At 39.4% G+C, this 19,029-nt stretch overlaps 1 protein-coding gene across 1 annotated transcript in view; it reads left to right on the top strand.

The window, feature by feature from the left end:
• The window catches only part of THSD7B (thrombospondin type 1 domain containing 7B), a 730,694-nt gene extending 715,331 nt beyond the window's left edge, over positions 1-15,363 (top strand). Inside the window, exons 24-27 of the mRNA XM_004774248.3 lie at positions 1,475-1,557; positions 3,688-3,880; positions 7,211-7,298; positions 14,188-15,363. Coding sequence (XP_004774305.2) covers positions 1,475-1,557; positions 3,688-3,880; positions 7,211-7,298; positions 14,188-14,269 — 446 coding nt within the window. The 3' untranslated portion in view covers positions 14,270-15,363. The remainder of the gene's footprint in view (positions 1-1,474; positions 1,558-3,687; positions 3,881-7,210; positions 7,299-14,187) is intronic.
• Positions 15,364-19,029: the final 3,666 nt, after the last annotated feature.

Below are 19,029 nucleotides of genomic sequence, written 5' to 3' on the forward strand. Positions count from 1 at the left end.
AATACGTTGTGAATCTGTTTAACCAGAAACATCACAAGCAGCATCCTCTCAGAACCCTGAGAGCAGGCTGGTGCAGGTTACACTATCAAATTCTCCTCTGTGGACTTGCACAGTGTACAGCACTGGGCCATCCATTGATGAGCTCAGGTTATCACTATCGGCTGTTAACTATCAGCTTCATTTCATTTTTTAAGTTTAAACAACATTTGTATGAGCTACACAAATTCTGGTATCTTCTAGATACTAGAAGATGCACGGTGTTGTCTAGATAAGACTACTAGAGATTCTAGGGAATCTCTACCAATTCCCTAGAGATTCTGTCCCCAGGGTTGCAGACACTGCTCTTTGGAGATCTCTGGTACTCAGTGGAAACACCCCCCTACCCACCCCAAGCAGTACTGGCAGCAACACCACCATGTGGTTATTACTCCTCTGTCCAAATTATCCATTCACATGGAGGTATAGTTCTGGATTTTAGGTTTGTGTTTGTTTTTTGTTTTTTTGTTTTTTTACCCTGTGAGGATTTTTATTCTTTCAGTAACACTAGGAATTTAGCTGCTTCATTCACAGGGAAAATGTAGGTCTGTTTCCTACACCATCTTGGGCTGAAAGCTTTTTGCTAGGTACCCAATCATAAGCTATAACTGGGTGGCAATTATAGTAAGGCAAAAGCTAGAATCTATAAGTGAAACCAGTATTACATAAATACAATTTAAATGCTACCCTCAATACATCAAGTTCTTAGCCTAGTACCTGACTCCTGAAAGGCATAACTAATGTGTAAATTATCGCAGAGTACAGAGACATTATTCCATCCATTTACTCAAAAATATTTAATACCTGAAAGTACTGTATCAGATGTATGACTGCCTCTCCAGGAGCTTATACATTTGCTTTTTTAAGAAAATGTGTCAAGCTCCATTTGTGACTGTGTGTGTGTGTGTGTATGCATTCTAGCTGAGATATATTTTAAAGCTTTACCAAGAAGTTTGCTATTGTGGTCCATGAACCTACTTGTGGCTTTCTTTTAACATTGGTTGTTGCCAATTGGCTTATTGCCTAGTTGGGGTATTCAGGCACTGGAGAAAAATATACAAAGAATGGGTCTTTGAGCAGGTGTACTTTGGGCTCCTGAACTGAAATTGAAATTTCATCCATTCTTTTTCTGGCCCAGCAAACAGATGTGGCCCTCAAGCAGAGTCCTGTGATAGAATTACATTTGCCAATGAATAGGTACAAAAACTACCGCAACTGTCTTGTTGGCAGAGCCTCCCATCTTGAACAGTTCTTCCTAATCAATAAAATACAGCTGGACCATGTGTCAGCAGATGCATATAAAAAAGAGTACTGTTACAGAGTGCCCAGAGAGGAAAACCATTTTTTTTTTTAATGTTTATCATAGAAAAGTCCACAAATGATGGTGGGTTTTGTGTTTTTTGTTTTCTTTTCTTTTTGTTTTTGTTTTTCTTTGTAGGAGGCTGCGCCCCTCAGGCACGTCCTGCTGCTATTCGGCAGTGTAATCCAGCCTGCAAAAAACCTTTCTCTTACTGTACACAGGTGAGTCCTGCGCTGAAGCCTCTAGACCTTTAACTGCTGTCTTCTGCATATGCTGGGGGATGTTTTCCGTCCCTCAAGCTACAGCCCTAGCAGCAGTTCCATGTGCTCACGGTACCATCTAGAGGAATTTGCAGGAATAATCACAGCCATTAAGGATTTTTTTTTTTTTAATAGAGCCATGTCTGAAGGCTATAGCCAAATCTGCCTTTCAGATAGTTAATTCATATTAGCTCTGCTTATCAATAAATGTTCTCAGTTGATTTATTCTTTCATTATTAGCTTTTCAGCTACCCAAATGATTTTGAAAGATCTTATCAGTGTTCATATTTGCTAATTATTTAGTAAACTGACTACACTAATATGAATAAATTTTCAGTTCACTTAAAATAAGTTAAATATTTGCCTGTGGAGAAAAAGTATGTATGCACATGTGTACATTTTTTTTTTTTAAGCAGAGCTCTTTCTTCCATTCTTCTCCCTTCACTCCCATTTACCACTGCTCAGGAATTAATGCAGAATGTGCAGCGTATTCTAATCAATGACCCTCATAGGGAGCAGAGCCTCTATCATGTTCCTTAAAGGAACAGGTTTCTTATTATGTGCTGTTTCCAAAAATGATCCTGTTAAAAATAATTTAAGCACTCCGTCCTGTTTTATGGCTCTTTCACTTCAAGGTGGGTCAGTTTCTTCCACAGAAAAGCTAGTGCCTAAGCTTACAGAGGAGAAAAGAGGTCAGCAACAACTTCTAGGCTCATCAGGTCTGCAAAAGAGGAGGTGTAGATGTCCACCAGCTGTCTGGATATCCTCTTGAATAAAACATAAATAAAATAGTATTTTATTAAAATACAATAAAATAATAAAATAAACATAATAAAACCTTTTGCCTTGAACTTTTGGCACATGTGATTGGCTACAGCTTTTCAGTTAGATTAGAGGTGATCTTAATCGTCTTAATTAGCTCTCTATTAAACATCATGTAATATCTTCAAATAAAATGCTGTCATGTCATTATTATAGGAATGCTGCCTTTTACTAAACAACGGCAATTATTAGATTTAATGTATTTTTCTTACCTTTTCCTCTTGTAGAAGATGGAGGTGCCCTCCTTAGCTTTAGTATCTTTTGCTCCTTAACATCATATGTTCAGTTAACAATCGATGACCCAAATGTACTGATCCTTATGGCTCACCCAGCCTTGAGTGGCTATGTGAGACTAGAGTCTGTTCAAAACATTTTAAATAGTTTCAGGTAAGGTGCCCCTACCGCAAACTCATACAGATTCATAATTTTATGCCCAACTTATTCTCTTCTTCTCTATTGTCTTTATGTTTACTGGAGGACAGAAGAGCAATTATTTTCAGTTTCAATTCTAGAGACAGAGAGAAATCCTTGTTTGTTACATCTCACCCCAGCCAGCATCTTGGAGAGGTTCATTGTACATGAAAATGATCAGGAGTTCAGAGAAATAGGAAGGACACATTGTTACAGTGCCAACTAGGAACGTGTTGTAGTGTGACACCGGGTTCCTCCAAGGAAGACTGTGGAGCATGTGCCTTTGGTGAAGTCTTTTTTCTTTTTCTCCACTCAGGCTGCCCTCCTTGAGTGCAGAGCCAAGCCTCCATGCAGAGAAGTAGTTCAGACTAGTTAGTGACCAGTGGTAGAAGGTGGTAAGCACATTCAGCAGCTGACAGGGCAACAGACATCAAAGAGCACAAAGCCCAAAGGCGCTTCTTACATAATCCCTGTTGCTTTACTTCTCAGCATCAAGGGCAGCAGGTTCCAGTGAGTGGGCAGGAATTTCAAACAGTTGCATTGGGGAGACAGGGAATGGAGGATAATTTGATTAAATGCCTTGAACACCTCTGTAAGGGAGAAAAGGATAGAATTGATGCCCTCTGTTGACAAAGAATTGTGATTTCTTACTTGGAAGGCATGAGATCTGATGATGTCTTTAAGGTTGACTTTGGAATTCACAAGAAAGGAGCTGCTCTGTTTTTCATCTCTTTTGCAACTCTATTGCTGAAAAACCCCAAATTGTCATAACACATCACACAGCTATTAAGTGATTCCAACTTTTACATTGTTCATTTTCATCACCATGTAACCAGAAAACTATTTTGTATGCTGTAGGGTGGAGTCTGCGGTTGTGAGAAGGGCTACAGAGAGATCATGAGGTCAAATGGTTTCCTGGATTACTGTATGAAGGTACCCGGCTCTGAGGAGAAAAAAGCTGATGTGAAGAACCTTGCGGGGAAAAACAGACCTGTGAATTCAAAGATACATGACATTTTTAAAGGATGGTCACTTCAACCTCTTGATCCAGGTACACTGAAGAGTAAGAAATACACATTTACTTGAGGGACATTGGGGTTCCTATTGTCACCACTGCTTATGACATTTATGACATTCTTTTTTTTTTTAAGGTTTTATTTATTTATTTGAAATAGAGAGAGAGAGATCACAAGTAGGCAGAGAGGCAGGCAGAGAGAGGGAGAAGCGGACTCCCTGCTGAACAGAGAGCTCGATGCGGGCCTCGATCCCCGGACCCTGAGATCATGACCTGAGCCGAAGGCAGAGGCTTAACCCACTGAGCCACCCAGGCGCCCCATTTATGACATTCTTTAGAATGGAGGGAAGGAGTAAAAGAGGAGAGACGAAAGAAGTGATGTGGTCCAATCCAAGGTTTCTCAAATCTGAACGTCATAAAGGGAGAGTCCCTTTCAATGTAAAATATTCTCCTGGATAGTTGAAGAGAAGTCTCTTTCAACCCCAGTCTACAAGCTATTGAATTGAGTCCCCATGATACTAACCTTTAGAGTTATCTTTTCATTGTAAATTACCTCTGCAAAAGAGAATGTCATTTTAACTGTGAATATGTGTGTATAATTGAAATTAAAAGCAGAAGTTGCCTTAGATCAAGAACCTGCAGATACCTCAGGAAATGCTGAGGGATGCTATATGGTTTGAGAAACACTGGTAGAACAGTAAAGAGCCTTAATTTCAGACACAGACCTTGACATCAAAACTCAGAATGTCCCTCTTTTGTGACTGAGTGTAATGTCTTCATCTCTCTCAACTGATTTCATAAATGAGGAAACGGGTCCAAAGACCCCTACCTTGCAGGCGTGATGTGAGTTTTATCACAGTGCTGGGCCTATAGGAGTCAGGAATTAGTGGTTATTAAGGAGAGGAGTGAACATTAGAAGCTTTGTGTAACCTGCAGTTCTGGGCTGGTTGTATTGAGTCAATGATCTCATTAGGTTGCAAAAACCTAATGATTTTAAGATTAGGAGTCTGAAACAGCGAAAATGAATTTTACTAAGGTTTTGTCACTAGTAAGCGATAGGAAGATTTGCAAAGCAGGTCACAGAATTTGTCTCAGCTCCCCCCTTACAAAGCATGCTGAAAATGAATGCAAGGTTCTTGGTGCTAATCATACATATCTTTGCTAGGAAACAAAAATGCTAATAATAACTAAGCAAAGAGGCCTGACAGGACGTGGAGAGGGAAGATGTAGACAGAGCTCACGCAAAACATACCCTGAGAATTCCTCTCAGACCCCAGGCCTCTGTGTATCAAAAGCATCTTAATGATATGCTTAAATGAAGCAAAAACCAGAGCCCGGGCCCAAAGGAAACTAGATCTAGGAAAAACCAGATGTACGCTCCTCAGCCAACTTTTCAGGATGCCCACAGTATCTTATTCGCTGCTGATTCTGCTTTATATCTGGGCAGGCCATGGATTTTTTAAACATCTCATTCATTTTGTTACTAAATGAGCAGTAGCTTTAAATCTGAAGGAAGGGTAGTAGGAAATGTAGCCAGGCTCCCCCATTACCTGTAGCCCCCAGTTCAGGAAGAAGAATTAGTGTGAGATTCTAGAGAAATGAATGCTCAAATCCACAAGTGAAGTCCTTAGCCTCTGGGGGCTAATGAAGACATCAGTGGCAGCCTGGATGTGAATACATGTATGTGTATACTTTTTTCTCATGATAGTATAAATTGGAGCAACTGCTAGGAAGACATTTAGGCAATACACCTCATACAGTTTGACCTAAAATTTGTTTCCTAAGAACCCATCATACTGATATATATATGTCTACTAAATAATGTTTGTTACAAGTGTTTGTTCTAAAGCATAGTGGAAACAATCTAAATGTCTATAAACAGAAAATGGAAAAAGAAAATGATACAATTATCCAATATGCTTCATATTAAAAAGAATAAGACCTGTCTTCTGATCTAGCATGGGAAATTGTTTCTGAAAAAGCATAATTCAAAATATGTGCCATTTGTATCCCCCTCCGCCAAAAAAAAAGATGTATATATTTGTATGCTTGTACTCGAACGTTTGCCTATACAAAAGGAAACTCAACTGCTAAAGGAAAGGAAAAGGATAACTAACAGTGGTAGCTCCTGGCTTAGGAATTGAGAGAGGGTAGCAGCACAACTTATTTTTCATGACTTACCTTTTCTTCATAGTTTGATCCCGTTCATTATGCTATTATAAAAAGTTATATTCTTTTTTAAGTAACATGGACCACATACCTCTACACTGGGGATTTCAAAGTTCTGGAGCCTCCAAATACTTCAGCTCTGTGAGGTTTAGGAGTAAGAAGATGAAAGGTGCTTTCTCTCTTAGCGAAGACTTCCCCCCGCCCCCCAAATGTAAAAAACTCAGAAGTGGGGATTTCATCATTAGTGTTTCAAAGAGATCAGAATCAAAGCTTTGTTAAAAGTTTCATGACCGTAGAAAAACATCATTACTACATTGAAACCTCATTCTAAAACCTGACTGAGGTTTTAAAGTGTCCTGTAAGCAAAAACTCTAATGGGGAGTGACAATATAATTGAATGTAATTGTGATTTTATTCCAAACAAATGTTGATTACCATAGATTTTTATTGTTGTTCACCCCACAGAAGCCTTTCAAATAAGATGCTGATGATTTTTTGGACATGCAGTTAGTTAAATTCATGTAGTGTAATGAATCTTCTGTGTGTGTGTGTGTCTTTCAGAAAGGAAGGCTGTTCTTGGGAACGCTCTGGCATTCGACGGTGCTCACATAAACAGAACATAAAAAACCATACTTACACTCAAGTTGTACATAACAGTAAAAATCACAAAATAGATCAGACTTACGTGGTTTTATTTTTCTTAACTCTGGCACATAGGACATAAAAATAATGTCTGTGCTTTTACACGCGTGGTTATAATTTGACATAATTTAGTGAGTTTATTACTTTTGGGCATTAGTTTTTGTTCACTCAACATCAGGTGTCACCAAAGTGGTGACAGTAATTTGCTTTGCTTTCAGGATGGCCTCTTTATTTTTTGCTTCTCCTGATGTTGTCAAAATGTATTGCGGTACTTTCTGTATTGTATATATGAGACTAAACACACATAAAAATACATTTAAAATAGCCTGACAATCATTAGATTTTATGAAGTAATGATTACTGGTGTGTTTGCCATTGTGAAAAATTTGATAGTGTCTTAACATTTTCACCTTTGTCGGATGTTTTCTAGCTGTTGCATGTGGGTAGTTCCACTATGATTGTGACTTATGCCAGTCTCAGAATTCAGATGATAAATATTTCAGATGAGAAGACTTTTGTATGCTAAGCTTGTTATTTAATCTCTATCTTAAACAGATGGCCGAGTAAAAATTTGGGTTTATGGCGTCTCAGGTGGAGGTTTTCTTATCATGATTTTCCTAGTATTTACTTCCTACCTTCTTTGGTAAGTACTGACTCACAAAACATTTATATTCCATGTTCTGATTGGTGATGTGTTTTACTAAAAGATCCTTGGCCATTATCACTGGACCCTTTACCCACAAATAATTATCAACAGTAGAATAGTTGAAATCACTTACCTTTTCCTTCCTCGTTTGACACTACCTACTTTTAATCAGAAGGTATAAGAGGGAAATCACTAGTGAGGATTTCCCCATTTTAGTATTTTGGTTATTTTTCGCTTTGACTTTATCTTAGCATCTCTTTGTACCTCCTGGGGACCAATACTTGGCTCCCAGTCCCAGTGATTCTGATTTTATTAGTCTTGCCTTTGGCTGGGTCATCTGGATACTTAAAGGCATCCCAGGTAATGCTAAACTGCAGTTAATGCTAAGAGCTTTTACTCTAGAAAATTCTAATTCTTAAATTGACCTATCTTGACCCATAGGTTCGAACAACCAGTTTAGTACATTTTAAATAGTAGAGCCAGGTGTTTATCTACCTTGACCAAATGTAAAATCTTCTGTCAATTCCATTTTGTAAGGGACTTATTCCTAAAAATTTATTATTCTCAGAAAATGATAATTGGTTTACTGTACAGAATATATTTTAGTTAATGAGCTGCTCTTAAAACTAGCCAGGAGTAGATACATTTGAATGTTTTCAAGTGTGTTGAGAATATTTTATTAGCTTCCAAGCAAAATTTCTAAAGGATTTTTTTTTTTTTTTACTTTCATGAAATCAAAGTGTTACTCTACTTTTTTTTCTCCAAATTGAGATGTTTATATTCATCATCTATTAAACTATTTCCTTGAGAATTTTTACCCAGGTTTTAATCTCGATTCAAATCCAGCCTTTGTACATTTTGCCTCAGATTCTGTTTCCAAGGTTACACAGGTTTATAAATCTTTGCCCTGGATCAGTGAAAATTAGAGAAGAAAATAAGATGACTTTAATTCTTTCTGCCACCTCTAGTGCTAGAAATTGGATTTCTATCCAACTACTCTTTCCATAGAGCTGTAGTAAAAAGTAACACCTTTGGTTAGTCCTTCACCCTATAATCAAATGACCTGACCAATTTTTATGTCTCGATAAATTTTTTGTGTATTCTTAGATCCCGTCGTAATGAACAAATGTGAAGTTGAAAGCTTTATATGAGATTCAGAGCGATAGGCTGCATTCATCAGTGGAACAGATTAGAAAAGAAGGAAAAGGTCTTACATTGCGACAAAATATAGGAAGGTTAACAGACGAGAAACTTCTCTGAAAGTAATGGACCAACACACTGCAAGGGAATAAGATAGTCTGTTCTCTTTAAAAACTTGGATGTACCACACTTGTTAATTTTTAATCTCTTAGGTATTCCAGGGTAGAGGGAACCATAGGATTTAGAATTGGGGATGTAGTAATTTGTAGTAATAGTCATTAAGTTTGCCTTTTAACATTTCTGTAGTCCTTCAAAATTAAGTATTTATTGAGGCCCCCCTCTTTTTTTTTTTTTAAAGATTTATTTATTTATTTATTTATTTATTTGATAGAGGTAACAACTAGGCTTGAAAGAGGAGGAAGCAGACTCCCTGCTGAGCAGAAAGCCCAATGTGGGGCTTGATTCCAGGACCCTGACACCATGACCTGAACCGAAAGCAAAGGCTTAACCCACTGAGCCACCCAGGCACCCTGAGGCCCTTTCTGAATGACTCTAAACTCAGGGGATTAATTAGGTATATCATTGAATCCTGGAAACAATTTTCTAGAAAATGTAAACATCAGTGTAATTTTCCCTTATTTTAGTGACCAGTGGTACAGTATTTCTCACATCTATTTTTTCTCAGCTTCAGTGCTTGACTTTGGTCCTCTCCCTTTAGGAGTAGCACAATAACTATATATCTGGACTCAAAACAAATGTTCCTTTCTTCTGTCTACAGCCAAATTGGTCTTCCTAAAAGCCATATGATCAGCCCCTCTCCTACTCAGACACCAGTGTTGGCTTTCTTTGACAACAAAATGAAAGTTAGGTTTTGGCTGCCTAACCAGCCACTAAAGTCTTCCACAATTGAAGCCTGAACAATCCTTAAGGCTTCCTTAGTTTCCCTATGCCTTAGATAGTCTGCTGTGTTGGATAGGCCCAAATCACTTTTTCTTACTGAAGACTTCCTTTTAAATTACCTCCTTTATAAACTCTTAATTTTGATAAAAATGGTACCTTTTCTGCTGGAATATTTAACCCATGTGTTTAGTTCTAATTCCCAACAATCCTGTATTAATTAATTCATTATAACATACTCCTTTTCTTTTGTAGGGAACAAAGCTTGTGTCCATCTTTTGGATCATTTCGTTACTGCTTTCACCTCCCTTTCCACAGTCAGGTTCAGTTTTTCAAGTTTACCATCTTCATGTCTAAGTTATTGAGATACAGCACTTTTAGTTTGTGTTGCTGTTTCATAAGTTTTATTCAAGACCCAAGGTACCCATTGAATTAGGGAAGTTTACCATTATATCTGTACTGTGCATGTATATTTTTGATGTCTATCATGTATTTTCTGTATTACAAATGGTTCATTATATGAAAAACTTCCAAGTACTGAATGTACTTAATGTAAAGTACCGAATGTACTATAAGTAGGGTACTTACAGTGGTACCTTCTAATTTTGCAAGGATGGTTCTGGTTCCAGGGTTTCTTCCTTCTATTCCATTCATCTAGAATGAATTTTCATGTTTAGCTATTGACACTCTGTTGCTTCTTCCCAGTAAAATGCAAATGCCAGCATTTTTCCCGTAAATAGTCTGGAATAACTTGTCAATTCCTCCTCCTGTCTGGCACTTGTCTAGGCTGTGATTATAGTTGTTTCTTAAATATCTCCCTCCTCTACCACCTGAAGTAGAATAGTGGATGAGTAAATATTTTACATAGGTTGCCTTTTCAGACCTCACAAAAATCTACCGAGCTGTTACTCTTATTGTACCCATTTTAAAGCGAGCTAAGTTATTTCACTTTTCTGAGGATCACTTATCTGAGGTCATGAGCCTGGTAAAATCACTTCTAGTGGTCTAGGCCCAGAGCTTTACATGCTTTCCACTGGTCTTCTGGTGTGCAATTTCTTTCTCTTGAGTGACCCTAAAAACCCTTTAGGTTCAATGTAGTGGCTACGTTTTCATATTTTTTAGAGGCTCCTTGTTTCCCAAGTAAGCTATAGACCTCGAAACAGACCTATTGATATCAAAACACCTACCATTTCCTTTTACACAGGAGCTGCCTAGAGAGTCCAAATAGATACTTTCACGGCATTTTCTTCTATTAAATAGCTTGCAGAGGAGTTAGATGATGACAGTTTTGGAGATTTTATATTTTCTCCCCAAAATAAAAGGCTTAGGACAAGAGAACTGCTGCAATATGCCAGGCCTTAGGTGTATACTTTAGATGAAAGCAGTTTATAATAAAACTTAGAAATGCTTTTGAGAAAATATAGAAAAATCGTCTTCTTAAGGACCACTTCGTTCAGATACAACCCTTTGTACATCTACCATTAGTGCTCGAAGTTTTTGAAATATTACTGATGCCCCTGCTCCCCTGGTAATAAAGATCCATGAGGCAATTTAGCGAAGACGAGCGCTGGGTGAGCCTGTAGTCAATCTAGACATAGTGCCAGAAAATTGCTCTAGATAACTCCAGCATATCCAATCTCCGTAAATGGGCCATCGTCGTGCCCACGTTTCAGAGTAGTGCACCTACTCCCCGAGGCTCCGCCCTCATGAGTGGCTGCATAAACCAAAGACCATTTCAGGTGTTCATCAAGCTATTTAATCTCTCCTGGCCTGGGGATGGGTCCTTGGGGCTTGAATTCAGTGGTGCTGTTAATTTCCCGCAGTATGCCTTTTTATCATCAGTTTGTTTTTCTGGCTTCTTGGGTTTGTCCTTTGCTAACATGCAAATGATCCCAGAGGAGGTCTTTTAAATGTGTGTCACGCAATGGTCTCTTACCGTCAGTGTTGCATAATAGCTTTATCCCTGTGCCAACCCTGGAAGTGGTGGTGGCTGTCAAGAGGGCTCCATTAGGAAGAGTTATGAGGTGACACCTCAGTCCGACAGGGAAGAATAGTGTGATGGATTAGAGATCCACCGTGGGTACAGGATGAGTGGTGGTGGCCCATGTGGCAGGCATCAGCGGGTCCTGATTTAGTGTGAGGTGGTCACACCTCTCCTGATACCAGAGTTGAAGAGAAAAAGTATTTCTTAAGGGGAGAGTGAGTACCAGTAAGGGAGAAAGAAAAGAGAGCAGGGCCTCTCAAGACAGGCCTTCTAGTTGCTGACTTTGCTACGAATAGCTCCTCTCCTCAGGCATTTTTTAACTAGTCAGGAAGATTTGTAAAGTCACAGCTACCCAGCATATATGACCTTACTCAGTTTACCAGCATTTAAGAACTTTCAAACTCTAAAATTTCTCAGATCTCACATATTCATAGTTATGATATTAGTAGCAGTTGAGAGGTTACCCACTTTGAAGTGATTCATAAAAAATGAGGTCTTCATCCAAATGATCCCCAATGCATTCCATGGCCCACAAGGATTTAAGGCCTATGTATTAGGAGACCCCTTTTCTTTTCCATAGTCCCATACAGGGAACTCATTCATAAAAATATCTCTAATACTTTGAGCAGAATTTTATAGGCCCAACAGGCTGGCCAAGTTTAGCTGTCTCCCAGGCAACATCAGTATCAAGATCCAGCCATCTCTATTCCTCTTCCCCACTCCCCAGGGATCTTCTTTCATTTCTCTTTGCCTGGTAGCCCTTGGCAAATGCTAATTAAGAAAAGATGGTCAAGAACTATTTGGAAGCACCTACATCTCTTCCCGTTCTCTTCCTTTCTCCTCTGAAAAGACAGGAGGTGCAGGATGGAGAAGATCCCAACTATCATTTCAGATGAACCCTCTTGTATTAAGACAACCTCCACTCTCAGCAGCACCACCACCACTGGAGATTCACAGCTGTCTTCTTTTTGGTTGTCCTAAACTGTGGTGTGATCTCTTAGTACTTCTAAATGCTACAGTAGCATCCTCTGGACCTCATTTCAAGCTGGGTCCATTCTTGATGCTAGAGTCTGGGCCAGGCAGTAGAACTAGAGCCACTGGAATATGCTTATATATAAAATTGAATATTATTCTAATCATGCAGTGAATACCCTTCAGAGAAGCACACAATCAGAGAGTTGGCTTCCAATGGCAGAGGATGCCAGAGCTGGTTTCTGCCTGTCCTCAGCTTCCCTGGTTGGAAGGTGTCTGCCTACAGCCCATGCCCAACCCTCAGCATGCACTGAGTCCCCACTGCACCCCAGATGCCAAGCAGGAACACTGATAGGATCTGTGTTAAAATCATTTTTAATTTCTTCTTTTTGTAATATTCATTATCAAACCAAAAAAAAAAAAAAAAAAAGCTTTAGAACTAGGTGATACTCTCTAGGCTCATTTTAATTCTATCAGGCATCTCTTTTTGTGTATATGGTAAAATTCACGTAATACAATGTTAACCATTAGGGGAAAGAAGCCGGACAGAAAGGCCACATATAGTAGGACTCTACTGTATGAAATATCCGGATAAGAGATGGAAAGTTAAGTGGGTGCCAGGGGCTAAGGGTAGGGGAAATAGGAAGATAACTTGTTGGGTGCAGAGTTTTTCTTTTGAGTGATGAAAATGTTCTGGAACTAGATAAGATGATGGTTATGCAACACTGAACATACTAAATGCCACTGAATTGTACACATGAAAATGTGTTTTTCTAAGTTCAAAGTATAAAAATTCTTATGTTCAGAAAAAAATGTTGTGTCTGCCACATGCCAGATTAATGGCATGGATAGTGCACTGAAGAGGTTAAGGGCCTGGGCGTCTGTGTTAGATGTGTTTAAATTTCAGCCTGAGCTGCTCAGTCACTTGGGAGAAGGTAAGTGACCTCTCTAGTCCTTCTCTTTAAAAAAGTATTGACCCTAATGCTCTCCCCACCCCCTGCCCAGGGTTGTTCTGGATTTATTGAGGTATTTTATGTAAAAAGCTGAGCACACAGAGCTTGGCACTGAGCATGCTTTCAATTAATGATAGATGCTGCTGTAAAATAACTTCGAGACAAGGCAAGAGTTGGCAACACCAAAGAACTGGGCTCTGAAGGCATGGCAAAGCAAAGGCACTGAGGAAGGAAGAGAAACAGTATGGTAGGGGTGGGGTACAATGAGATAAAATTCAAATTAGCAACCTTCATAGACTGAGTTTTACCCATACTAAGAAACAAAATATAATGCAGGTTGTTTTGCCCCACATCTGGGCCATCACTGTATGATTTGCCCAGGTTGGTCAATTTCAGATTCTCTGTGAGAAGGAAGAGCAGCCCTCCCTGACCTGGCAAAGTTGTCAGCCTCAGGTCAAACAGAGACCAGGCAAGAGTGGCTCTGCATGGTGCAGGATCAGAGAAAGTTTCCTAGCAGACTCTGGTGCCATGGCATCCAAATGTCAGGTTTTAGGTCAGAGCAGAAGCGAATTAAGAACACCACTAGGGTAAGGTGGAGGAGTCTGGCTGTTCCAGCTGCTCTTATGAAATATCTCTGATAGGAGGGTCATGGTAGCTTAGGAATTAGTGAACAGCATCTGGTTGCATTACTGAGTATAAACAAGAATGAGAAAAGTAGCTCTCTACCGAGTTCATTGCTTCCATGAAACCATTTTTAAGATTTCGAAAAAAACGATAGCTTGTTCTTAAAATATACAAGTATTCAAAAAAGAAACCCACATGCTCAGAGCACTCAATCTTTTGTCATTTAACCACATGAATTTCTATACCTTGTAATTGTCTTTGGCAGATAAACAGAGCTCTGTGAACCTATATCTGAGGAATTCTTTTCCCTTTGCAGCAAGAAGCCAAAACCACATCAAAGCACACCTCCCCAACAGAAGCCTCTGACCTTAGCCTACGACGGAGACTTAGACATGTAACCTGAAAAAGAAATCCAAATGTAGACATCAACTGCCTTAACCGCTTTCTCTTTTGTAGCTCTCAGACTTCTCAGTTTTTTGAGGAATCTCATGATGTGATACATTGGGCAGAATACAAATATTGCAAAAGTAATATTTCCTCAACTTCATTTGAACATGGAGTCAAGGATTCTTAGGTCTGCCATTTTGCTTTCAAATTGTTTGTGGGTGTGTGTTTAATTTTTTGATTTTCCCAAGGGTCCTGAAAACCCTTCTCTTCCTGTTTGGAAATGGGAGGAAGAAAATATGATGGAATTCCCACAGACTTCAGTAAACTTTATCTTCAGCAGCATGATGACAATCTGGAGGAAAGTCCAATCAAGGCATTTACTGTAAATGATGAGCCTGACACTGCTTTGTTATGCACTATATTAGTGCAAGTCTTTATTCTTCCCATATTTCAACACTGAGTTTTCTAGAGTTTACATTGGTTCAAAGACTTTGAAATTGGATTGCCTATTTTCATGAACACAGAGAGAATGGTTTACCATTTCAGAAATTCTCTGAGTTTTTACCTTTAAATATTGTATTTTGTTTTGTAGCCAGGGGATGATGGCACTTCATGGGTTGCATTTATTGAAAAAAAAAAAAAATGGTGTGGGCATAACTGCTGGTCTAGATGAAAGCTAAGTGGTTGCTGAATGAAATATGTATTGAGTGTTAGGTGATTACATTGGAGAGTGAGGTAGATTATTTGATTACTAAAACTATTTTAACAGAAATTTAGCCATGTAGATATAATACTATACCATACACACAGGTTATTCAGTTTAATGATAACAAACTCTGCTTTTGTAATTTCAATTTTCTTATCTGAATATTTATAAATTCTTTTTTTGAATTTAATTATCTGACCTCATTTAATATACATCAAACACCAATCCTGTTTATAGCAAGTCTTGCTTTTATAAGGTTTCAATAATACCTAAACACATTAAAGAGCTGAAACCATTTTATGAAGATAATTGTTTGTAATTGTAGATGTTGAGAGTAAGAAGGTGCCATCTTGTGGTATTGACTTGTATTTATAACAAATAAAGTGCTCAAGAGACTGAGATATTGCCTATTCTAGACTTATTCACTTATGAAATGCCCTTGCCTTGACAAAAAACAGTTTTGCTGTCAGTTTCCCTGTGTCACTACTGTAGGGGTTGACAGCTGAAATCACTGCCGGAGAAAGGGATTCTTATTCCACAGTCTCAACACTATCAAATACACTATGAAATAGAGCCAACTACAATTCCACAGAGTAGCTTTGAAGGAATATTTAAAGCTCAGTTAACACTAGAACCAAACACTGATATGTCAGTGTCCTCAGAAAATGGGAATGTTAAAAATGTGATACACCGAGGAAGAGAAAGAAGTTTTCGTTTATACAGGACTTCTGTTAAGCATTTAACACTGATTAACCAGTTTTGTCCAATGGCACTATGGTTTAAAAAGAAAAAAAAATACATGAAAATAGGATGGCTTATATCGATAGTGTCACTGAGCAAACACACCCTAGAGTTGGCCTCTTACTAGTTTACTTAAATAACAGCATCAACGATCTTCAATAGAAATGTAAGAGATTCTTCTTCAGAAATCAAATCCTGGCTGTGCCATTTTTCCATGTGTGACCCAGCATAAGGATCGCAAATTATGTCTGCCTCAGTTGTTTGACCCACACAATGAAGATAATGACATCATTTTCCTTTTAGACATTAAAATAAATGTCAGATGGGGTTGTGGTTCAAAATAACAATGTAAGAGGATACCCGGCGTACCGCCACCCCACAGACACACCGACATCTCTACAGCTTCCTATGGAACAATTCCCAATGAAATAAACCCTCAAAATAACTGAGCAACCTCTACACATCAAGCAAATGAGAAAATATAAATGCTAGGACAGAAGAAGCTATGACACAATCTCACCATAAGCCCCACCTGTGGTACAGTGACTCACCATCCCAAGCTTCTCCCACAGGAGCAAAGGTTTGAGCCCCACTTTTGGCACCCCTCAAATTTTAAGACCTGTTACCTGTGAGATGAATCCCCCCAAACCATACCTTTGAAAGCCATTGGGGCTTGCATCACAAAACCTCAAGACTACAAAACTGAGAAGTAGTTCTTGAAGGATTCACACAGACTCAACACAGCTAGACACAAGGGCACAGTATACAGGCAACAGTCTTTCTATGAAGGAGACTATCTCTTTGACCTGAGGGTCAGGTATCTACTTTAGCACACATCTAGGGGCCTATTCAGATATAAAGATCATAGAGGCAAGAGGCGCAACATAGGAGCATCATCTTTATGTTCTCCCACTACCTTGTTCAGGTGGCCACTATTTCCTAGAAAATAGATTGTACGTGCATCTAGGGCCCTGGTTTTTGTGGTTCCAAGCCAGGGGAAGACTCCTGATCACCTGACTGGTGGCCACCAGGCATTGTGTTCATAGGTTCAATGAGAAGATATCAAACAGCAGACAGTACTTCACTATTTCCCGGGGCTCAGTGAAGGAGGAACAGAGAGAAAAACCCATCTCCCAGTCATCTCCAATAAGAGGTCTATTTGCATCATTTAAAAGCTGCTGGGTCCAGCTTCCAGTCAGCCTAAATCTAAGTGTTGGCTGAGATCCTCCCCTTTGGGACAGTAACAGGTGCTGGCAGACCCTCACTAAGAGCCACAAAAAACTAAGTAGGCTGCTTGGAAGGTCTGACAGACCAGCAGGGTTCATCAAAAGGGCTTATCTGTGCAAAGCCTACAGATTCAAAACAGGTAGAGATGGCTGTTTTATCCAATGGATAGAAACCCAACACATAGTCAAGGAAAATGAAAAAAAAAAAAAAAGGAGGAATATGTTCTAAATGAAAGAACAAGATAAAACTTCAGAAAAAGACTTAATGAAACAAAGACAAGTGACTTATATGACAAAGTGTTCACAATAACAGTCACTGACCCATCTATATGATATCTACCAGAGACTAACTTCAGATCTAAGGACACAGATTGAAAATGGGGAGATGGAGAAAGATATATCATGTAAGTGGAAACCAAAAGCTGGAATAGCTATGCTTCTATCACAGAAAATAGACTTTAAAACAGATTCTAATCAGAGACAACATCATTACATACTCATAAATGGCTCAATACAAAAAGTACATAAAATTTGTAAGTTTTTATATACCCAACATAGAAGCACCTAAAATCCAGAAAGCAAACATTAACAGACCCAGACCTAAAGGGAGAAATAGTAACACAATAATCGGAGACTATTTTCACTTTCACTTTTACTTCACTTTCACAGATCAAAACCAACAAGGAAAACAAGCCTTAAAAAAATGTTAGACCTGCAGCATTTTTATTAAGCACAAATGCAACATTCTCACACAAAGTATGTATAATACATTTGAGAAGACTAAAATATCAAGCATCTTTTCTAAACAGTGACATGAAACTAGAACAAGAAAGCTAGAAAATCCTCATATATGTAAAGATTAAACAGCATGCTTTGTAAAACCAACAGTGATAATGTTATTCCATATATTATAATGCTAATACCTACATCAAGAAATAAGAAAGATCTCAGGAAGGAGGCAGAGTAGGAAGATCCTGAGCTCAGCGACTCCCATGGACACCAAATTAACTAGTGCATGTATTGCACTTCACTCTAAAAACCACCGGAAGGGGGCGCCTGGATGGCTCAGTGGGTTAAGCCTCTGCCTCTGAATCAAGTCATGGTCTCAGGGTCCTGGGATGGATCCCTGCATCAGGCTCTCTGCTCAGTGGGGAGTCTGTTTCCCCCTCCCTCTCTGCCTACTTGTGATCTCTCTGTCAAATAAATTTAAACACACACACACACACACACACACACACGAAAGACAGGCAGAACAGATTTTCCACAGCTCATGTCTTAAGAACAGAAACACATTGGAAAGGGTAGAAAGGTCAGAGATGTGGTCAGGAAACCCCCGGATGGCTACCTACAAGTGAAAGGGATATCATAAGCATGGAAGAGCACGGGGATCAAGCCCCACACTGGGCATCCCTAGCTGTAGAAAACCAAGTCTCTTCCCTTAAAGAACCAGCACAGAAACAGCAGTTTGAAAATCACTTCCTTTATACATGAAGATTTATTGACTAATTTTAGGACATGTGCCAGAGGGTCAGGGATTTACAGAATCTTTCTCTAGAAATAGAAGTGCTGGTGGGCATCATTTTTCTTGTCCTCCATCAGCCTAGATAGCCAGATACTTTTGGGAGGCTGTTCTGACACCATCCATTTATCTTGCCAGCACTGCTTGCCCACCCCATCATCCCCATGAGACCTGCCCCACTTAACCCACCCACCCTAGCAGCTGCCCTTCCAAAATGGCTCCTGCCCCACCACACCCAGCAGGCAGACTCAGCTCAGACCATCATCTCCCCAAAAAGGCCCACCACACCCAGAAGGCAGTCTTAGCTGAGACTGATGTACCAAAGCTATACCTGCTCCAGAGAGAAGGAGAGCTGATCCCAACCAACAGTGCCCTGGCACTGGCTGAAACTGGGACTCAGCTAACCAAGAAAGGGACAGGCCCTTCCCACCAGTGATCCCACAGTAGTAACAGCCAAATATTTCAGACAGTGGGGCTGACAGCTAGCCCCACCTGACAGCAAGTCTGGAGTGGTTCTACCCAGGCCTCTCAGCTAACAAGGCTGTGTCCAAACCCTACCCACCAGCACATCTATAGAAG

This window comes from Mustela putorius, unplaced genomic scaffold (assembly GCF_011764305.1).
Source record: "Mustela putorius furo isolate JIRA1106 unplaced genomic scaffold, ASM1176430v1.1 tig00003867_pilon_pilon_pilon, whole genome shotgun sequence".
Classification (NCBI taxonomy): Eukaryota; Metazoa; Chordata; class Mammalia; order Carnivora; family Mustelidae; genus Mustela; species Mustela putorius.